Source organism: Mesoplodon densirostris, chromosome 5 (genome assembly GCF_025265405.1).
Source record: "Mesoplodon densirostris isolate mMesDen1 chromosome 5, mMesDen1 primary haplotype, whole genome shotgun sequence".
Lineage (NCBI taxonomy): Eukaryota > Metazoa > Chordata > Mammalia > Artiodactyla > Ziphiidae > Mesoplodon > Mesoplodon densirostris.
Window position 1 is genome coordinate 144336583 of NC_082665.1, and position 21076 is coordinate 144357658.

At 42.6% G+C, this 21076-nt stretch overlaps 1 protein-coding gene across 1 annotated transcript in view; it reads left to right on the forward strand.

The window, feature by feature from the left end:
* The window catches only part of PCOLCE2 (procollagen C-endopeptidase enhancer 2), a 68626-nt gene that overhangs the window by 23428 nt on the left and 24122 nt on the right, over window positions 1–21076 (forward strand). Inside the window, exon 3 of the mRNA XM_060100219.1 lies at window positions 18067–18322. Within this exon, the coding sequence (XP_059956202.1) occupies window positions 18067–18322 (256 nt within the window). The remainder of the gene's footprint in view (window positions 1–18066; window positions 18323–21076) is intronic.

Consider the following 21076-nt stretch of genomic DNA (forward strand, 5'->3'; position numbering starts at 1 on the left):
GATGCATTATTTGAAGGATACTGTTGTCAACTCACAGTTCTTTTGTGGAGAGTAACTTCATCAAACAAACTTGTTAGGGGTGCCTTGCCCCTCCCTCTTGGCATGAAATCAATGTGCGAAACCAGATTTTGCGGTGTGACTCAGATGCTCATCCTTATTACAAGTTAAGTTTTGATGCTTTTCTTTCTATTTGTAATTTGAAATTAGGGTTGACAAGAAAAAAAACAATGGGCAAAAAATTTGAGTGGACAGTTCACCAAAGGAGATATATGAATAGCCAATAAGCATATGAAGAGATGTTCAGCATCATTAGTCATTAGGGAAATGCAGCCCCAAACCGCAATGAGATACCACTTCACCTCCACTAGGATGACTATCATCAAAAAACAGAATAATAACAAGTGTTGTTAAAGATGTGGAGAAATTGTAACTTTTGTACACTGATGGTAAGAATGTAAAATAGTGCAGCCACTTTAGAAAACAGATTGTTTTAAAGTTAGACATTTACTATATGATCCAGCAATTGCACTCTCAGGTGCAAGAAAAATGAAAACATACATCCACATAAAATTTTGCAAAAATATGTTCAAAAAGCATTGTTAACAATAGCCAAAAAGTAAGTACATCTCAAATATCCATCAACCAATGAGTGGATAAATAATATGTGTTATGGCATACAATGAAATATTACTTACCCATAAAAAGGAATGAAGTACTAATTTATGCAACATGGATGAACTTCAAAGATGCTATGCTATGTGAGAGAAGCCAGATGCAGAAGACCACAAGTTATATAATTCTATTGATATGAAATATCTGGAAAAAAGCAAATCTATAGAGAATAGTGGTTGTCTGAGGCTGGGCATGAGAATGAGGAATGACTGAATGGGCTTGAGTAGTGATGGAAGTGTTCAAAAATTGGATTGTGAGGGAGTTTCCTGGTGGTCCAGTGGTTAGGATTTGGCGCTTTCACTGCCATGGCCCGGGTTCAATCCCTGGTCTGGGAACTGAGATCCCGCAAGCCACGTGGCATGGCCACGTGATTTTTCAAGCCATGTGTGCCAGTTACAAGCAGTCTGAACTAGTGAGTTTGTTCTGAGCTTCTCTCCAATGTTGTTCTTCCCATCCACGAGTGTCTTCTTTTTATGATTTTTCCTAAATGTGTTGTCACAGAACATTTAATTTAAATGTCACACCATGTGAGCAGAAGGGTTCAGTGTCTTTTCTCCTGCTGACTAAACTCTTCTTTGGGAATCCTGAGGTTTTTCTTAAATAGCACGTTAGTTTATCCATTTTTCTTTTGTTTTTAATTTCATTTACGTTTTTTGAAAAGTTTCCTTGGGGGGTGGGGATCTGAGGGGAGGAGAATTTATAAGCAGCGTTAGCTAGGTTGTTGGTCTTGGGAAGACAGTTGTGGAAATAGTGGAGGTGCCGCCTTTGTTTACACTGCTCACCGCTGTCCCCAGGATGTGCCCTTTGGGTTGTGGCTTCTGGCATCTCTGAGCCCCACACACACCCTCTTTCTCTCTTACCCTCTCCTTATGGCTCCGCATTTGGGAGACATCTGGCTACAGTAAGAGTCATCTCTGACCTCAGAGTGTGTTTTCTCTTGTAAAAGTTTTCCACGTCCTCTTTCCTGACAGAACTACTCCTTTTTTTTTTTTAATTGGAATAGAGTTGCTTTACACTGCTATGTCAGTTTCTGCTGTACAGCAAAGTGAATCAGCTGTACGTATACATATAACCCCTCTTTTTTGGATTTCCTTCCCATTTGGGTCACCACAGAGCACTGAGTAGAGTTCCCTGTGCTATACAGTAGTTTCTCATTAGTTATCTATTTTATACATAGTATCCATAGTGTGTATATGTCAATCTCCATCTCCCTATTCATCCCACCCCCTTTCCCCCTTGGTATCTATACATTTTTTTTTCTCATAGTGATCTTGGGGTCTTCTTATTTATTTATTTTTATTTAATTTATTTTTGGCTGCGTTGGTTCTCCGTTTCTGTGCGAGGGCTTTCTCTAGTTGTGGCAAGTGGGGGCCACTCTTCATCGCGGTGCGCGGGCCTCTCACTATCACGGCCTCTCTTGTTGCGGAGCACAGGCTCCGGACGCGCAGGCTCAGCGGCCATGGCTCACGGGCCCAGTCGCTCCGCAGCATGTGGGATCGTCCCAGACCAGGGCCCGAACCCGTGTCCCCTGCATTAGCAGGCAGACTCTCAACCACCGCGCCACCAGGGAAGCCCCGGTATCCATACACTTGTTCTCTATGTCTAGAACTACACCTTTTAAACTCGTTCCCCTCCCTCCAGTCATCGTTCCAGCTGCCTTTTGATACTGAAACATACACCTCTAATATCTTAAACCTGCCAAAAGCAAACTTATTACACCCCCTGTCCCTCCACCCTGCTTTCCTCTAAAACAAAACAACACAAAACCTTTCTCTCCTTCTCACGGTCCTTCTAATATGGATGGTGCCTGCGGGGATTGAAGCCTCGAGGTCATCTTTAGTGAAGCTTCTCCTCCCTGCCATCCTCCCTCTCGTCCCCACCACCTTAAGTGAACCCAGCTTTCTGCTGCAGATGCTCACTGTGAAATTAAAACAACAACAAAATGTCATTTTTTTGCCTACCAGATTGACATGTCTTGACAGCATCTGTGTAGTTGAGGGTGTGAAACGTGGGACTGTGAATTAATTCAGCTTTTCCTGGGTCTATTCTGTAATCATCTAAAATGCCCATACTCCTTGACTTAGCAAATCCATTTCTAGGGATTCATCCTACAGAAATATTCCCTTACACACAAGAAGCCTTATATTATTGTGATTATAATAGCATTATTTGTAGTAATGAAAAATTAGAAACATACTAAAAGCAGAAAAATATGTAATTGTTTCTGTAAATTATGGTACAGGCATACATTAGAATAAAGCCATTAAAAATGGTAACGTAGCTGTCTTTTAGTTCTTTTGAGTCCTCCATAGCAGGGGTCCCCAAACCCTGGGTCATGGACAGGTACCTGTCCGCAGCCTGTTAGGACCCGGGCCGCACAGCAGGAGATGAGCTGCGGGCGAGCGAGTGAAGCTTCACCTGCCGCTCCCCATCGCTCGTGTTACCGCCTGAACCATCCCCCCGTACCCCGTTCGTGGAATAATTGTCTTCCATGAAACCTGTCCCTAGTGCCAAAAGGATTGGGGACCACTACTCCGTAGCATCTAGCATAATTCTTGGTATTTGATAAGTGCTTAATAGAATCTGGCTTTTCTTTTTTAAATGTACTCTTGTACATAATTTTATATTGTTATACCTAACATACTCTTACAAGTAACCTAAGACTATAGTGTCATATCATTCTTATTACTTCTTAATGAAGATCACCTTAGTGACCTCTGGTTAAGCATGGTAGATTAAACACACGTGTTTATATCTGCCCCCTCTCAAGGTCCCACCAAAATTACAGGAAGGAAATTCAAAAATTTAAACCCACAAAGACGAAGGGAACTGGAATGGTACTAACAGTACATGAGAGATACCAGCAAAATTTTGGAGGATAAGAAAGCAGATGGTCCGTGGTAACTGAATTAGCAAAGGAGAGAGAATGAAATCGTGTCTTTCAGAGGGAAGGGGGCGCTGCCACCGAGGAGCAAGCTGATTTGTGCCACGGAATCCCTGCCACGGAATTGGAGGCACCGGGTTTCCTGGAAGGCAGCGGAGCAGGGGAGGTTATAAATTGGAGTTACGTTTGAAAGCCTTTTAAGAGCAGTGAACCTCTCAGGTTCCCTCCCCCACTCCCAGCAGCAGGGAGGCTGCCTCCCTTCCCTGTTGCCCTCCATCATGGCAGGGCTTCTTCTCTGGGAACCAGAGAGGTTCTGGACTTGGGAACTGCAGGTCCAGCAGAAGGGGCCAGGCTGTTGGGGAGGTCCTCCCAATCCCCTTTCCTTCTGCTTCTCTCATGAAAGCTGCAGCAAAGTCTTTACCCCTCAGACAAGACATTGAAGGATCTCAGCAAAAATGAAGAGCCCCAAGGGAAGGACCTCAAGACACTGACTTTTGGGAGACCCCGGGAAAAAGCCAGTCTGTCCCCGGTCACGCTGTGGTGACTAGCCCTGCCACAGAGCTTCCCATCTGCCTCGCCTCAGTCGAGGGGTCCTAGACATTTGAGGAAAGGCTCTTACCTGAAAGAGTGGAGCCCAAACAGACAGAAACCAAAAAACTCCAAGGAAACAGAGACAATGCAGAGGGCAGAAGAAAATTTCAAAATGAATATGGTTCTCCTCAGAGAGATCAAAAAGGATGTTGTTCATGTAAAATAAAAGCAGGATGCTTAAAAAAAAAGAAAAAATAAGTTAAACACTCTCGGAAATTCATAATTTGGTAGAAATGAAAAATTAATTCCAATTAATTTTTAAATGGATAGAAGGGCTAGAAAATAAACTTGAAGAAGACACTCAGAAAGCAAAATATTAGAGAGAAAAGGTAAGAAAATTAGAGGATCCAGGAAGCCCCATCTGACTAGGGAGAGTTCTAGAAAAAAAGAACAGAGAATACAAAAGGGAGGGAATTATCAAAGAAATAATACTCAGCACAATGAATGAAAAAGATAAACACCAAGGCACATCTTTGTTAAACTTAGACGAGAAAATCCTGCAAGCTTCTGGAGGGGGCAGAAATCACGTAGAAAGGGAAAGGAACATTAGTTTATGGGAAGCTAGAAGTCAGTGGAACAATGCCTTTAAAATTCTAATGAAAAGTATTTTTAAGCTATAATTCTATACCCTGCCAAACTGTCAGACAAATGTGAGCACAGAATTAAGGCGTTATTTTTTTTGTTTCTTTGTTTGTTTGGGGGTTTGTTTGTTTGTTTTGGCCACACCATGTGGCTTGTGGAATTTTAGTTCCTTGACCAGGGATCGAACCCAGGCCCTCGGCAGTGTGAGCGCTGAGCCCTAACCACTGGACCGCCAGGGAATTCCCAACATGTTTTTAGAAATGGAAGATCTGAAAGAAAATTTTAAAAAAGGAAGATCTGAAACTCTTTATCTCTGTATACCCTTTGTAAGAAAACTACAAGAGGATGAGCTCCAGAAAAATGAAGGAATAAAGCAAGCAAGAAAGTAGACATAGGAGCCCCATGGGGATTTCCTGAGTTAATGGCTAAGCAAAATCCCAGCCTAACAGCTGTGCAGCAGGACTTGAGAGTAACCAGACCAGACCAGAGAGATAGAGGGCAGGAGGGTGGAAGGCTCCAGAATCGATATTTCAAGGAGGAAAATGAAACTGATAAAACACCCGTGGCTGACGATTACTGAGAGGGGTTTTAGTGACAAGCACGTGGAAAACAAAGCTTAAAGAACAAGGCAATAAATTAGCCCTAAGAAAAACAAAAAATTGTGCAAGAAATGTAACAACTTAGTTCAACAGTGAATAATATTTATGTGGTCGTAGTACTGGAAATCCTAAATATTGATTTCACCAGAACTTTCATGGGGGAAGAGGGGAAATAGTAGTAAGTAAAGAGATAAAGATTTAAAAGGATAAATCAAGAAATAGAAGCACAAGCATTTTATTAAGAAGCAAGGAGGTAAATGCCAGATAAAACAGTCGAAAAAGTTAAATTGGTTATCCCTGAGGAATCAGGGATGGGAAGAGGGGCAGGGCTGTTATTTTCCGTTAAAGCCTTGTAGTGCTATTTTAAGTTATAAACTATGGACATGATTTTTTTGGATAAAAGAATGAGGTTTAAAAACAATTTGAGTTCTTTCTTGTAACAGCCTAATGCAGCCACATGAACCCTGTTTCTTACTCCTTCAAGAGAACATTGGATGCTCACATTTGCATCTGTTCTGCTTGAAATGTGCTTACTACCTTCCTGTGACTTCTCTTATCCCAGAAGGGAAAGGCTTTCTCTTTCATTCCTAGTAAAATAGTAGAATTTTGTGTTCCTGGGCCATTACAGATTTTTCAGATGATATCACAGATTACAAAAGGATTTTCTTGAAAATATCATTTCAGATTTTTTTCTTAGGTCATCACATAGAAATCAGCGTTATCCTATAAAAGCTTTCAAAAAAAAATTACACCCACATGTCATTAAGGAGAAAACACGGGTTCTGTATGAGCCAAAGGCGCCTGGCTAGCAAAAAACAACCCTGGCTTCTATGTCTGTTACCCTTAAGCCTAGCTGTCAGATGACACAGACCAGTGGCTTAGGGTAGGGATGCTTTTTCTCCATGAATCTCCACCAATCACGTTTATCCCATTCTGGATTAACTCATGCTGACAGCTTCTGGAGAATTGAAAATATATCCTAAAATGACTTAAGTACTTTGTTCTATTTTTTGAAGGTGTGAAGAAATTGGCTAGATTTAATTCTATGACCTATCTGCAGTCTTTTATCATGAAACACAGCTAAGAAAAAGCAATGACTATCCTTTCGTTAAAAAAGCTATAATCCATCATATGCAGATTGAGAGATTATAGCAAACCAGACTGCTTGGGATGGGTGTTGTTTTTACAGTCTTCTTCTCTCACATGTCTTAATGGAGCCCTAACTTGATCCAGGGAGGCACTGCCAGGTTCTGTGTCACAGGGACCCTCAGAGTTTATGTTTTCTCCACCTGGATATGTGTCACTGTGCCGGCTGCTATTATTTATGGCATAGATGGCATATGGCATGATAAATGGCCTAGAAAGTCCCCAAACTGTTCGCAGATCTGAGACTAAAATGAAGATAGAAAACCCTTCCCCATCTCCATCCTCACCTTCCCTGCATTTTTTTTGGTGCCTAGACTCCAGCTGCCTGTGGGTTCAGACTCAGATGAATCAGAGTGGAGCAGTCCTGCCCCTGAAAGGTTCACAGTCCACCTGGAGACAGAGCACACACCCCAGACCCTGTGGGCCCCAGTGGGCTCTGGGAGCGGAAAGAGGGAAGATAACATCCCCCTGAGTGTGGACATTGGTCAAGCAGTGGGAGGCTGGTGGGTTCCTAGAGAAGGTGCATTTGGCCCAGTCGTTGAAATCGGGGTGGCAGTCGATAGACTGAGATGGGGAGAGAAGAGTCCAGGCAGGGGTAATGTGTGTGATCTCATAGAGGATGGGGAGATTCGAGCCCAAGATACAAAGGGCTGGGTAAAGATGAGACCAGAATGTCAGAGGGGTGGGCCTCACACAGCCTTGTAAGGAGTTTGGACTTCATTCTGCAGGTTACAGGAAGCCATTCTTTCATCCTTTTATCCATTCAGCAGCACTTCATTTAGTCAACCTATGGTTTTTACTGGGGCAGCTTCAAATTTTAGAGGAGGGACCCAGATGCCCTGCGGCCAGGAGAGCCAGGCGGCCGCACTTGTCCTGGACAGTTCCGATGTGTACCTGCCTTTCAGGGCATCTCATGTGATTGACCATTTGTCATGGATTTTTTATTGTTTTAAAAGAAATATTACTCCTGAGAGTTGCTTTAAAATAACGCAAGATGGGTTTGGTAGAGCTTCCCTTTGCGCTTCCATCTTCTGCCGTGGTCTTGTCTAGAAGGGCATCGTACACTTACACAGTAGGCAGAGTTCTCTCTTCAGCACGTGGTTAAATGTGAAAGGCAACCAGTGCAAACTTGTCTCTTTTTTCCCAACACAGCTAAGACCTTTCAAGGACAACATTCCAGACACCCACTGATCACGTGAAATAGCTTGGGCTTTAGCCACTAGGTTCAGCCACTCCTTCCAGTCTTGGGTGGTAGAGGGATGCGTGTTTGATGCTTCTGGTCCCAGAAGCCAGGTGGCACCAGTGCTGTGGTTGGTGCTGTGACCAGTGAGACACACAAAGCCACCAGGCTACCAGTTGGCTGGTTCAATGGACAACATGGGAAGTATAGGTTCATCGTACGTGAAATATATGCTGGGGAAAGGAGGCTGAGCTGTCCTGCTGTAAAACAGTCTGAGTGCTCTTGCTAGAGTGGTTTCATTATTTATGGCTTGGTATAAATCTACAGCTCTTTATTTTTATAAATCAATATTTTATTGTATGGTAGTGCTTTTTTATTTTATTGTTGGGTAATGCTTTTTTATTTTGCAGTAAACCCTTTCAAGAACAAATAGTTAAAAAGACAGCTCATGTGTAGTGAAAAATTAAGTAGTGAATTTACAGTTCTCAGAAAAAGTGATGACGAATGCATAACTTGCCCAGAAGATTTGTCATCACTTACATCTGTGGTAGGGTCCTAGTGATACCATGAGCCACAGGAAAAGCAGAAGAGGCACATCTGTGAAAAGATGTGAGCAGTATGGAGGTTCCTTAAAAAACTAAAAACAGAGCTACCATAGGATCCTGCAATCCCATTCCTAGGCATATATCCAGAGAAAACCATGTTTGAAAAGGTGCATGCACCCCAATGTTCATTGCAGCACTATTGACAATAGCCAAGCCATGGAAGCAACCTAAATGTCTGTCCACGGAGGAATGGATAAAGAAGATGTGGTACATATATACAATGGGATAATACTCAGCCATAAAAAAGGATGATATATAGCCATTTACAGCAACATGGATGGGCCTAGAGATTATCCTAAGTGAAGTAAGTCAGACAGAGAAAGACAAATACCATATGATATCACTTATATGTAGAATCTTAAAAAAAAAGATACAAATGAACTTATAAACAAAACAGAAATAGATCCACAGACACAGAAAACAAACTAATGGTTACCAAAGGGGAAGGGGGAGACGGATAAATTAGGAGTTTGGGATTAACATACACACACGACTGTATATAAAATAGGTAAACAACAAGGACCTACTGTATAGCACAGGGAACTATAGTCAATATTTTGTAATAAATTATAATGGAAAAGAATCTGAAAAAGAATAGGTATATATATACATATAACTGAATCACTTTGCTGTACACCTGAAACTAACACAACATTGTACATCAGTTATACTTCAATAAAAAGTAAAAATAAATAAAATTAGTTCATTCAGAGTTTAAAAAAAAGGAATACTCTACATTTTAAAAAATTTCTATATATGTTATATATATATATATATATATATATATATATATATATATTTTTTTTTTTTTTTTTTTTTTTTTTTTTTTTTTTGCGGTACGTGGGCCTCTCACTGTTGTGGCCTCTCCCGTTGCGGAGCACAGGCTCCAGACATGCAGGCTCAGCGGCCATGGCTCACGGGCCTAGCCGCTCCATGGCATGTGGGCTCTTCCAGGACCGGGGCACGAACCCGTGTCCCCTGCATCGGCAGGCGGACCCTCAACCACTGTGCCACCAGGGAAGCCCTATATATATATATTTAAACATATTTATTGGAGTATAATTGCTTTACAATGGTGTGTTCGTTTCTGCTTTGTAACAAAGTGAATCAACTATACAGAATACTCTACATTTTAACCCGACTTTTTCTCCTCCCCCAGGCAAAACCTAAACGAGTAGCTTTTTACCCAATTGCCTGTCTCCCCATCCTGGCTGGACTTTCCTCAGAGTTCCTGTTGCCCTGGGTGCTGCTTTGTTGTGCCTTCACATTTTTCCCATCTGCATTTTCCCGTGGCAGACTTGAGTGGCCCTGCGGGAGCCACCTTCTCCTCTCTGGTTTTTCCATCTTCACCCTCAGTCTTAGGATGCATGACCAGCTTCTTGTTCATTTCACAGCCAGGTCTTCCATCAGAAGACCCATTTCTTTTCCCATCTCGAGCAGTATCCATGGCTGCTGACTGTCTTCTCACCTTCGCTGCCCAGCCACAGATAAAGGCGTCAGGGGTCACGACGGTGGTGCCAGAAGAGCCAGTTAGACTTTGCAGGAGCCATTGAATTTACAGCACGTACCTCGGTGATGCCTCTGAATTCACTCTTTTCTGACTGCTTCAAATCATCTGTCACCTCCCTTCCTATTCACACAGCCTGAGACCGTGTCCACTTCTTGGTGGCCACATTACAATGCTAATTCATATGGAACTTATAAGCACCAAAACCTAACAAAGATATCTCCACAGTTGCCTGTCACTGAGCTGCTGGGTCAGGACAACAGGCACGTGTCACTATCCATGTGTCAATCAGGATAATTAACCCAAAGTGTAAAGCTGTACCAAACAGCCCCCCAAATCTCAATGGCCTGACACAACAAAGGGTTATTTCTTTTATAAATTTATTCATTTTATTTATTTATTTTTGGCTGCATTGGGTCTTTGTTGATGCACACGGGCTTCCTCTAGTTGCGGTGAGCGGGGGCTACTCTTCATTGTGGTGCACGGGCTTCTCATTGCAGTGGCTTCTCTTGTTGCGGAGCATGGGCTCTAGGTGCGTGGGCTTCAGTAGTTGTGACACATGGGCTCAGTAGTTGTAGTTCTTGAGCTCTAGAGCCCAGGCTCAGTAGTTACGGCACACAGGCTTAGTTGCTCGGCGGCATGTGGGATCTTCCCGGACCAGGGCTCGAACCCGTGTCCCCTGCATTTGCTGGTGGATTCTTGACCACTGCGTCACCAGGGGAGCCCAAAACAGTTCTTTCTTTCTTTTTTTTCCCTTTATTTTATTCAGGTATAGTTGATTTACAATGTTGTGTTAATTTCTGCTGTACAGCAAAGTGATTCAGTTATACATATATATACGTTCTCTTTCATATTCTTTTCCATTATGGTTTATTACAGGATATTGAATATAGTTCCCTGTGCTATACAGGAGGACCTTGCTGCCTATCCATCCTGTATATAATAGTTTACATCTGCTAACCCCAAACTCTCAATCCATCGTTCCCCCACCCCACCTCCCCCTTGGCAACCACAGGTCTGTTCCCTATGTTTGTGAGTCTGAACGAAGGGTAATTTCTTGCTCACGTCACAGTCCAGTGCAGTTGGATGGCTGTCCAGGGCAACTCGCCTTTGAGCATTAGCTCCTGTGTGGCTCTGCCATCTCCTAGAACCTTCCTGTTTCCTCCGTTGAGTCCCCTCCTTAGAGCAAAAAGAGAACTCCGAAAAGATTGTGCAGGGGACTTTTATGGCTCGGCCTGGACTTGGATACCTCACTTCACCTGCATCCCACTGACCAGGACCCAGGCACCTGGCCCCAACCTAACTGCAGTGCAGGCTGGAGCATGTCAACTTCCTGTGTGCCTGGGGAAAGGAACCGAGATCAGTGAGCATCTCCTCAGCTTCTGCCACGGTCAGGCCATGGGAAACACAGTCAGGTAGAAGTCAGGACACCTGGGCTCTGCCGCTGACTTGCTGGGTGGCTGTAAGTCATCAGAACCACTCTGAGCTGTTTCTTCCTTTTCAGAGGGGTGCCACTACTGCTTGCCTCATACCTGTTAGTTAGTTTACATTGTTATATAAACTTATGTGCTAGTAATAGGAGTTGCGGTCTGCACTGTTTTTTTTTAAAAATTAAGATTATAAGGGGCCTCCCTGGTGGCGCAAGTGGTTGAGAGTCCGCCTGCCGATGCAGGGGATACGGGTTCGTGCCCCGGTCTGGGAGGATCCCATATGCCGCGGAGCGGCTGGGCCCGTGGGCCATGGCCGCTGAGCCTGCGCGTCCGGAGCCTGCGCGTCCGGACCTTGTGCTCCGCAACGGGGGAGGCCACAACAGTGAGAGGCCCGCATACCGCAAAAAAAAAAAAAAAAAAAAAAAAAAAAAAAAAAAAAGATTATAAGGATTCCAGTCATTTGTTCAATAACTACGTTTTGAACTCCTGTAATAGCTAAGTATTGAACTAGCTGTGGGCAACCTCTGATCTCTGGATGGTACATTCTGGTGTAGAGACAGATGATAAATAATCTGTAAAGAAATAACACAGTTATATGGTCAACATGATCTAAAACAACTGAAGGGCTCGAGAGAGACCCCTCTGGAAAGGTGACACTTGAGCTGAGAGTTAAATAATGAGGTAGGTAGAGACAGACTTGGGAATATCAGGGAGGAGAGTGTGCCGAGCAGAGGGGCCAGACTGTGCAAAGGCCCTGAGGTGGAGAACCAGCTTGGAGGGTTCCTTGAACAGCCAGATTGTTGCATGACAAGGAAAGATGAGGTCGGAGAGGTAGTCAGGGGCCATATCATACAGGACCTTAAACCTCTCATTGCTTCAGTTTCCTTACCTGTACATTGTAAAACTGGGCTAATATCAACTTCATAGGGTTGCTGTAATTAAGTGGGATAATATATGTCAAGGGCTTAGAAAAATACCGGCACCTTTTATACACTACTTAAGTGTGTGATTATAGTACAGTGAGGATTTTATTCCTGCTATGCTGGGAAAGCTTTGGACAGTTTTCAGCAGAGGAGTGTAACCTCATCTCCACTGGTTCTCATGGGCTGGGCTTGAGGTAGTTGGGGGTTTCCACCCTCCCTCCAGACGTAAGGGTGTAAAGGGGTTTTTCTTTGGTAAACACCCTAACCAAAAGAAAAAAAAATTTTTTTCAAAACATCACGTTATTTCCATGAATCAAAAATGTATGTCTTATTTTCCAAATGTTTATAAGATTCCATCTTTAAAAAGAGGAGTATTTAAATAGACACAGACGATGGGAATTCCCTGGTGGTCCAGTGGTTAGGATGCCTCACTTCCATTGCAGGGGCCACAGGTTCAATCCCTAGCCGGGGAACTAAGATCCAAGCAACATGGCACTGCCAAAAAAAATAAAATAAATAAATAGAAGAGACACGTGAATAAGATCTTGAAGCTTCTGATTTATCCCCCTCTTGAAGCCTAGCCAAATAGTTGTGCGTAATTTGTACATACATTTCTCTGGATTACATTTGGAGATGTAAGTGAGTTGACACAGAGCTGCCGTGCCTCTTGAACTTGCTGTAAATAAAATGTGGACTGCATTTTAGAACACGCTTTCTGAAAGGTCTGTTTGTGGAAGAAGAAAATCTAAGAAGATTAAAACGAGGGCTTTTAAAAAAAATCAGACAGGCTGCAGAAACAGATCTTTTTGCTCAAATTAGTAAATGATGCGTTGGGGGAAGAAAAGATAGAGACACAAAGGAGCGTTCCCACTTCTACCGAAATCTATTCCTCCGCACAAAAGAAGCTGGCTTCTATTTGCGATTTTTTTTTTTTTGCAACGGATAGAAATAGATTTACTTGAATAACTTCAAGTCAAATATACACATTGGTAGCCAATAACACAATTTTAAGTCCTCTGTCATCCACTCAGTTATTTATTTATTTTTACATTTTATTTATTTATTTGTTTATTTATTTATTTATTTTTGGCTACGGTGGGTCTTCACTGCTGCATGCAGGCTTTCTCCAGCTGCGGCAAGCGGGGGCTACTTTTTAGGGGCTACTTTTTAGTTGCGGTGCACGGGCTCCTCTTTGTTGCATTTGCTCATAGTATCCTGAAAATGCAAATGACCAGCTCAGAATGCAATTCCCCATTCATTCTCTGGCAGCAGCCCTGGCGTTGGCATCCAGCGACTTGGCATACTTGCCTGTGACCATAAGGACAGCCCAGGGGCTGTGGGGTGAGCTGAGGTCACTGTTGCAGTGCTGAGCTTTGGCCCACACAAGACTCGGCTACTGATAGGGAAATCACAAGCCCAGAATTATTTTTCTACAGGCAGATAATGAATCCCTTGGTCAATAGAATCTCAACAACTTGGTAGCCTTGTCTAATTTGCTACCCCAAAAAAGTACCTTACTTGAGTTTCTGCATTGTTAGCATTTACGGGAGATTTGAGATATAAAGTTTCCCCAAAGGTATGTATCTTCTATTTTTGGTAAAGAATGACCTAGAAAGGAGAGGGGCCTTCTGGAGTTTTGCTGCTTGGTGGGATATGAGATGAAAACCCAAGAGGCAGAGCCACCCAGAAGGTGCCTCGTCCAGGATTTGTGCAAAGAAGCCGGTGTCCATTTAGCTCTTGATGGATTCATTCATTTAATAAATCTTTAGGATGCACCTCTACTTGGGGCCACGTGCTGTCCAGAAGATGGGGATGAAACAGTGAACAAGGCAGGGGGGGATCCTTACCTTCTAGAGCTCCATCTTTCAGGGAAAATGGACACAAAAACCTAACTATGTATTTTGCATGGATACATACACATGTATATAAAAGTATTTTGCATGGCACAGGAGAAAACTCACTAAATTTGTGACACTGGTTGCTTCTGAGAAAGGAGGGAGAATGAGGCTATGAATGAGGACAAAGGAAAACTCATCTGATCTGAAATTACCTATTAACTTTTTAAAGGAGACTTTAAAACATGTATTCACAGGATGTTAACAATGATCAATTCTGGCTGGTTGGTACCCAGGTGTGTGTTATATTACTCTCTGTTTCTTTCTATATATATATATATTTTTTTTTTTTTTTTTTTTTTTTTTTTTTTGCGGTACGTGGGCCTCTCACTGTTGTGGCCTCTCCCGTTGCGGAGCACAGGCTCCAGACGCGCATGCTCAGCGGCCATGGCTCACGGGCCCAGCCGCTCCGCGGCATGTGGGATCTTCCCAGACCGGGGCACGAACCCGTGCCCCCTGCATCAGCAGGCGGACTCTCAACCACTGCGCCACCAGGGAAGCCCCCTTTCTATATTTTTTTATATCCCTAACAAAGAAAAATCAAGGGTACAGACCGTAGATTCTTCAACTGGAAGGTCATCTTCAGAGAATATGCTTTCCAAAGTCCTTTAGAATGATAATCCAGGAACTCTTAGCAAAGTTCGCCTCACAGAGCATCAGACAATCTTGGTTCCTTATATAAATATGAAGAACAGCTGTTGTGTTACAGTGAAAGGGTTTGATGCAGTGTGCATCTCACTTGCAGTAGAATTTCTCTTTGGCCTTCAGTGTGAGATGGCATTCGTCTGTGGTTCCAATAGACCCACAATGGGTACAGATCTCCCCTGAAACCTTCCTTCCAAAGAGTTTTTGTCAGGGTTGTTGGGTTTTGTGTTGAAAGTTATACGACGTAACCCATTTTCTGCTGCTGATCTATTTGTGGCTCATTCTCAGAGAAATTTCAACTTTCATTGCATCGAGACCAAATAAAGAATGTTGGAGAAGGAAAGATTTATCCCATTGGGAATGAGTATCCAAGGCTTGGATTCCATTTCAGCAGCCCGACCACAGTCACCCAGTTTTCTCAGTGTCAGGGAACTGTGATGAATGAAATAAAACAAGACTATGATGCCCCCTGTCCCTCCTTGTTGCAGTCATCCAAAGACTCCAGGACAGTCTCCCTCCTTTCTTGTAAATTTTAGCCCCTGGCTCATGGTCACTGTCTTCAGCACCTTCCTTGTCATCATTCACAGTAATTTCAATATCTATGTGGATGATCCCTTTGGGTCTTTAGCTTCCTCTCCTCCATCGCTCCTCAGCCACGCACTTCCATTGTCATTGTCCTTGCTTCTACCATGATCTAGGTTGTTACTGCCCTCACCCTACTGAGTCCTGATTTCTATGCTTATAACCCAACTTGGATTCCACGGTCCACCATTATGGTCATTCTCCTGCCTACGTCCTCTCCCCCACCATAGTCCTCACTTGGCAAACACCCCTCCACCTCCCAACCTCCCCACCCAGCACTGCTTAAATCCAGCTCCAGCCGCTCTGCACCTCCACCCAGGGAGTTGAACGTGGCTGGGGAGAAAAAGAATGCAACCATGCAGAGAGGACTCACTTTTTTTCCCCTTTTTAATGAAGTATAGTTGATGTCCAAGATTATATAAGTTACAGGAGTACAACATAGTGATTCACCATTTTTAAAGGTTACACTCCATTTATAGTTATTATAAATTATTAGCTACATTCTCTGTGTTGTACACTCTATCCTTGTGGCTTGTTTATTTTGCACATAATAGTTTGTACCTCTTACTCCCCTACCCCATCTTGCCCTTCCTCCCTGCCCTCTCCCCACTGTGGTTTACTCTCTATATCTGTGAGCCTGTTTCATTTTGTTCACTACTTTGTTGTACTTTTAGATTCCACATATAAGTGATATCATATAGTATTTGTCTTTCTCTGTCTGACTTACTTCGCTTAGCCTAATACCCTCCAAGTCCATCCATGTTGTTGCAAATGGCAACATTTCATTCTTTTTTATGGCTGAGTAGTATTCCATTGTATTTATATATACCACATCTTCTTTATCCATTCATCTGTTGATGGACACTTAGGTTGCTTCCATATCTTGGCAATTGTAGATAATGCTGTTAAGAGCATTGGAGTGCATGTATCTTTGAATTAGTGTTTAGTTTTTTCGGATATATACCCAGGAGTGGAATTGTTGGGTCATACAGTAGAAAGGACTCACTTTTTCTTTTTTTTTTTTTTTTTTTGCGGTACGCGGGCCTCTCACTGTTGTGGCCTCTCCCGCTGCAGAGCACAGGCCCCGGACACGCAGACTCAGCAGCCATGGCTCACGGGCCCAGCCGCTCTGCGGCATGTGGAATCCTCCCAGACTGGGGCACAAACCCGCGTCTCCTGCATTGGCAGGCAGACTCTCAACCACTGCGCCACCAGGGAAGCCCGTGGCATCACATTTTGATCATTTTCTGATCATGGGATAAATAGAGATTGTATGCAGCAAAGCAGAACAAAAAAACAAGACATTCTACAACAGCTATCTCCGTGAGAATGCTTAAAAATTTAATTGCATTTTTTGCTATCAGCTTCTTAGACTGTTGCTTTAGAGCTTCTGATATTCACACTTAAGATAAGCTTCCAGCAAGTAGAATGCAACCAGGTCAAAGCCAAAATATCCCTCTTCTTGTGACTACTCTGTTACAGCTTCTACACTGGGTGTGTATGTGTTTGACAAAAAAGGCAAATAACACTGAAACACTTCTTATTATTATAGGAAAAAAAATTCATGGCATTTACCACCAGCAAGGGGAAGCCATATTTATATGAAAGCATCTGTTGATCTTTGAGTCTGAGATAGTTAACTAAGATGAAGCAATCAGTGTTGCTTGTGTTTTTTTTTTCTTTAATCACTGACCTTTGTCAACTGTAAGCTTTTACAGAATGAAATTCTTATTCTATTGAGTATGAAACAAAGCTGATCAAGACTTTAAACAGCTTGGATGAAGAAATTAAAATAGTGTGAACTGGGAAAGGAATGGGGCTTTTGTAAGAATCCTGCCAAATGCTTTTGTAGTCATTTTCTCTTTTTTTTTTTGCTATACGCGGGCCTCTCACTGTTGTGGCCTCTCACTCTGAGAGCACAGGCTCTGGATGCGCAAGCTCAGCAGCCATGGCTCACAGGCCCAGCCGCTCCGCGGCATGTGGGATCTTCCCGGACTGGGGCACGAACCCGTGTCCCCTGCATTGGCAGGTGGACTCTCAACCACTGCGCCACCAGGGAAGCCCTGTAGCCATTTTCTCTACCTATTCAGGGAACAAGGAGGGAGGAGGAGATTATGGTGAACAAAGTCTTATGAGAAAGTGAAAACATCTTTTTCATCAGTGTATTGTGTTTCAAGGCTGCCTGTTATACAAAGTTTTCACCTGGAAAACAAATAAAAAACTCAGCAACTTTGAAAAGAGATGATTCAACAATTACTCAATTAATATAATCATTGTAGATAGTTGATCTGGATCCTTCAGGACCCAAAGTGGATTATCTGTAAATTAACTGCACAATTGCCAAATCACCCCTTCAGTTTGAACTTCATAGAAACATTCTGTATATTGAGATCATCCTATTGTATTATTTGTGAAAAATGACATTTCAAATGTTGCTTTGCCAAGCACTATCTCTGAGTGCCATGGTGCTTTAAAATATGCAAATGTGTGCTAAGGTCCAATCAGGACTGGTATTCTTTGTCAGCAATGACTTATCAATTAATAAGACTGATGCAGTATTTTGCAGCTTTGTTGAAACAGACTCCCTAGGAATAAGCTCCTGTACCCTAGAGAATTGTGGAATTTGTCAAAAGAGAACAAATGCTTATCTTTTACTAGGAATGCATTATGGTAGAAAATCTTTTCTGGCCTAGTTCAGAGTTGAGGGAAGAAAAATAATCATTTTGGGTATTAAAGTTTTATCTGCTTATTTTAGTAATTGGCTCGATGTGAAGATTTCAGTTGTTTTCATGACACGGTTTTCCACTTGGCCCTTTCCTTGGCAGGTCCCCGAGGGAAAAGTAGTAGTTCTTAATTTCCGATTCATAGACCTGGAGAGTGACAACCTGTGTCGCTATGACTTTGTGGACGTGTACAACGGCCACTCCAATGGCCAGCGCATTGGGCGCTTCTGCGGCACGTTCCGGCCCGGAGCTCTTGTGTCCAGTGGCAACAAGATGATGGTGCAGATGATTTCCGATGCCAACACAGCTGGGAATGGCTTCATGGCCATGTTCTCTGCCGCTGAACCAAATGAAAGAGGTACCGTTTCCACATAACAGCAATAATGAGGGCTCATGGGTATTGAATGCCTCCTGTGTGTCAGGCACTGTTCTAGGCACTTTATATGCATTTACTCATTTAATCTAAAGTTTAAGAGCAATTCTTCTCAAACAGAGAGCTAATAAATACCACCAAACCATCAAGAGACCATTAAAAAATCAGTCTTGGGACGTCCTTGGTGGTCTAGTGGTTAAGACTTCGCCTTCCAATGCAGGCGGTGCAGGTTCAATCCCTGGTCGGGGAGCTAAGATCCCACATGCATTGCGGCCAAAAAACCAAAACATAAACCAGATGCAGTGTAGTAACAAATTTAATAAAGACTTTAAAAATGGTCCACATCAAAAAAAAATCTTAAAAATAAAAATCAGTCTTCCCAAGGGAGAGGGAGGGTGGGGGAGGGATGGACTGGGAGTTTGGGATTAGCAGATACAAACTATTACATATAGAATGGATAAACAACAAGGTCCTACTATACAGCACAGAGAACTATATTCAATGTTCTGAGATAAACCATAAAAAAAATCAGTCTTTTTTAAAGCCCATATATATTCTTATAAAAATTCAAATGTAGAAATTCATGGAGTAAAAATGTGAAGCCTGCATACAGATATACACATACAGCTATAGACACATTTCACCCCATTGTAGTCCCCTCTTAGAAATAGCCATGGCTGGTAGTTCCCATACCGTCTACGTGCACTTACTTATATGTATGTATTTTTGCAATAGTTTTTAAAATATATAAGTAGTATCATACATTCATATTGTTTCACAACTTTTTCTTTACACTTCATACTACAAGTTGGGACCGTTCCGTGTCAGTACATGTGCACTCCCAAGGGTAGAAACCTCTACCCTTGGAAGACAACCACAGTGGTCAAGATCTGTTAAACTTACAGCCTTCCGCCTGCAGGCACTCCTCATCTTTTCTTGCTTTGGGCTATAGTGCAACATCGCTGGTTTGAGAGAGCAGCCAGAACCTTTGGGAGGAAATCCCAAAGAAGAATTGAGGCACAAAAAATTGAGGTATAATCCAGCTAAATCTTTGGCTAATGGCTAAACTCTGCATATATGAGGGAGAACTCAGTTGGCCTGGCACAAAAGCATCATCTGGAGGTTGAAAAAAACAAAGATTACAACTGCTGCCCACTGCCAGGGCAACAGACTTTGAACTCGGGTCTAGCCAAGTTGAATGCCTGCTAGAACAAAAGTCACTTTTTATAGGAACACAACAGAATCTAGAGACTTTATAATGTATCATTCATAATGTCCAGTATCCAATCATGTGATGAAACCAGGAAAGTGTGTCCATATTCAAGAAAAAAAGCAGTCAATAAAAACTGACCCCAAAGTAACCCAGAAGTTACAGTTAGCAGACAAGCACTTTAAAGCAGCTATTATAAATGTTTAAGGATTTAAAGGGAAATATATGTGTAGAAAATAAACAGATTGAGAATCTCAGAAAAGAAACTATATAAAAAAAAGAAAATGGTAATACTAGAGCTGAAAGATACAGAACATGTAATTTTTTAATTTACCTGATGGGCTTACAAGCAGATTGGAGGTGGTAGAGGAAAAAGGCAGTGGATTTGAATAGAAATGATCCAAGCTGAAGAACCAGGAGGAAAAAGATGAAAGAAAGAGAGCCTCGGAGACCAGTGAGACAATGTCAAGTGGTCTAACACATGTAATTTGTGTCCCAAAAGAAAAAGAGAGCGATAATAATGCAGAAAGAATATCTCAAGAAATGATGGCTGGAGGCCACCCAAATTTAGTGAAGAACATCAATTTATAGAGCCAAGAAGATCAACAAATCCCAAATAAGATAAATAAAAATGAAGCCACATAGGGCCTCCCTGGTGGCGCAAGTGGTTGAGAGTCCACCTGCCGATGCAGGGGATACGGGTTCGTGCCCCGGTCTGGGAGGATCCCATATGCCGCGGAGCGGCTGGGCCCGTGAGCCATGGCCGCTGAGCCTGCGCGTCCGGAGCCTGCGCGTCCGGAGCCTGTGCTCCGCAACGGGGGAGGCCACAACAGTGAGAGGCCCGCATACCGCAAAAAAAAAAAAAAAAAATGAAGCCACACCTAGGCACATCATAATTAAATGACAGAAATCGAAAGAGAAAGAGGAAATCTTAAAATCAATTAGCTAAAACCCAAATTACATACAGAAGAACAATGGTATGAAGGATGGCTTTCTTTTAATCAGAAACAATGTAGGCCAGAAGGCAGTGGAACAGCATTTTTAAAGTGCTGGAAAAAAAGTACCAACCCAGAATTCTACAGCTAGTCTTCAAAAATGAAAGTCAGAAAGAGAAAAACAAATACCGTATGCTAACACATATATATGGAATCTAAAAAAAAAAAAAAAAAAAAAAAAGGTTCTGAAGAACCTAGGGGCAGGACAGGAATAAAGACAGACAGATGCAGACGTAAAGAGTGAACCTGAGGACATGGGGAGGGGGAAGGGTAAGCTGGGATGAAGTGAGAGAGTGGCATGGACATATATACACTACCAAACGTAAAATAGATAGCGAGTGGGAAGCAGCCGCATAGCATAGGGAGATCAGCTCGGTGCTTTGTGACCTCCTAGAGGGGTGGGATAGGGAGGGTGAGAGGGAGATGCAAGAGGGAGGAGATATGGGAATATATGTATACATATAGCTGATTCACTTTGTTATAAAGCAGAAACTAACACACCATTGTAATTATACTCCAATAAGATGTTTTAAA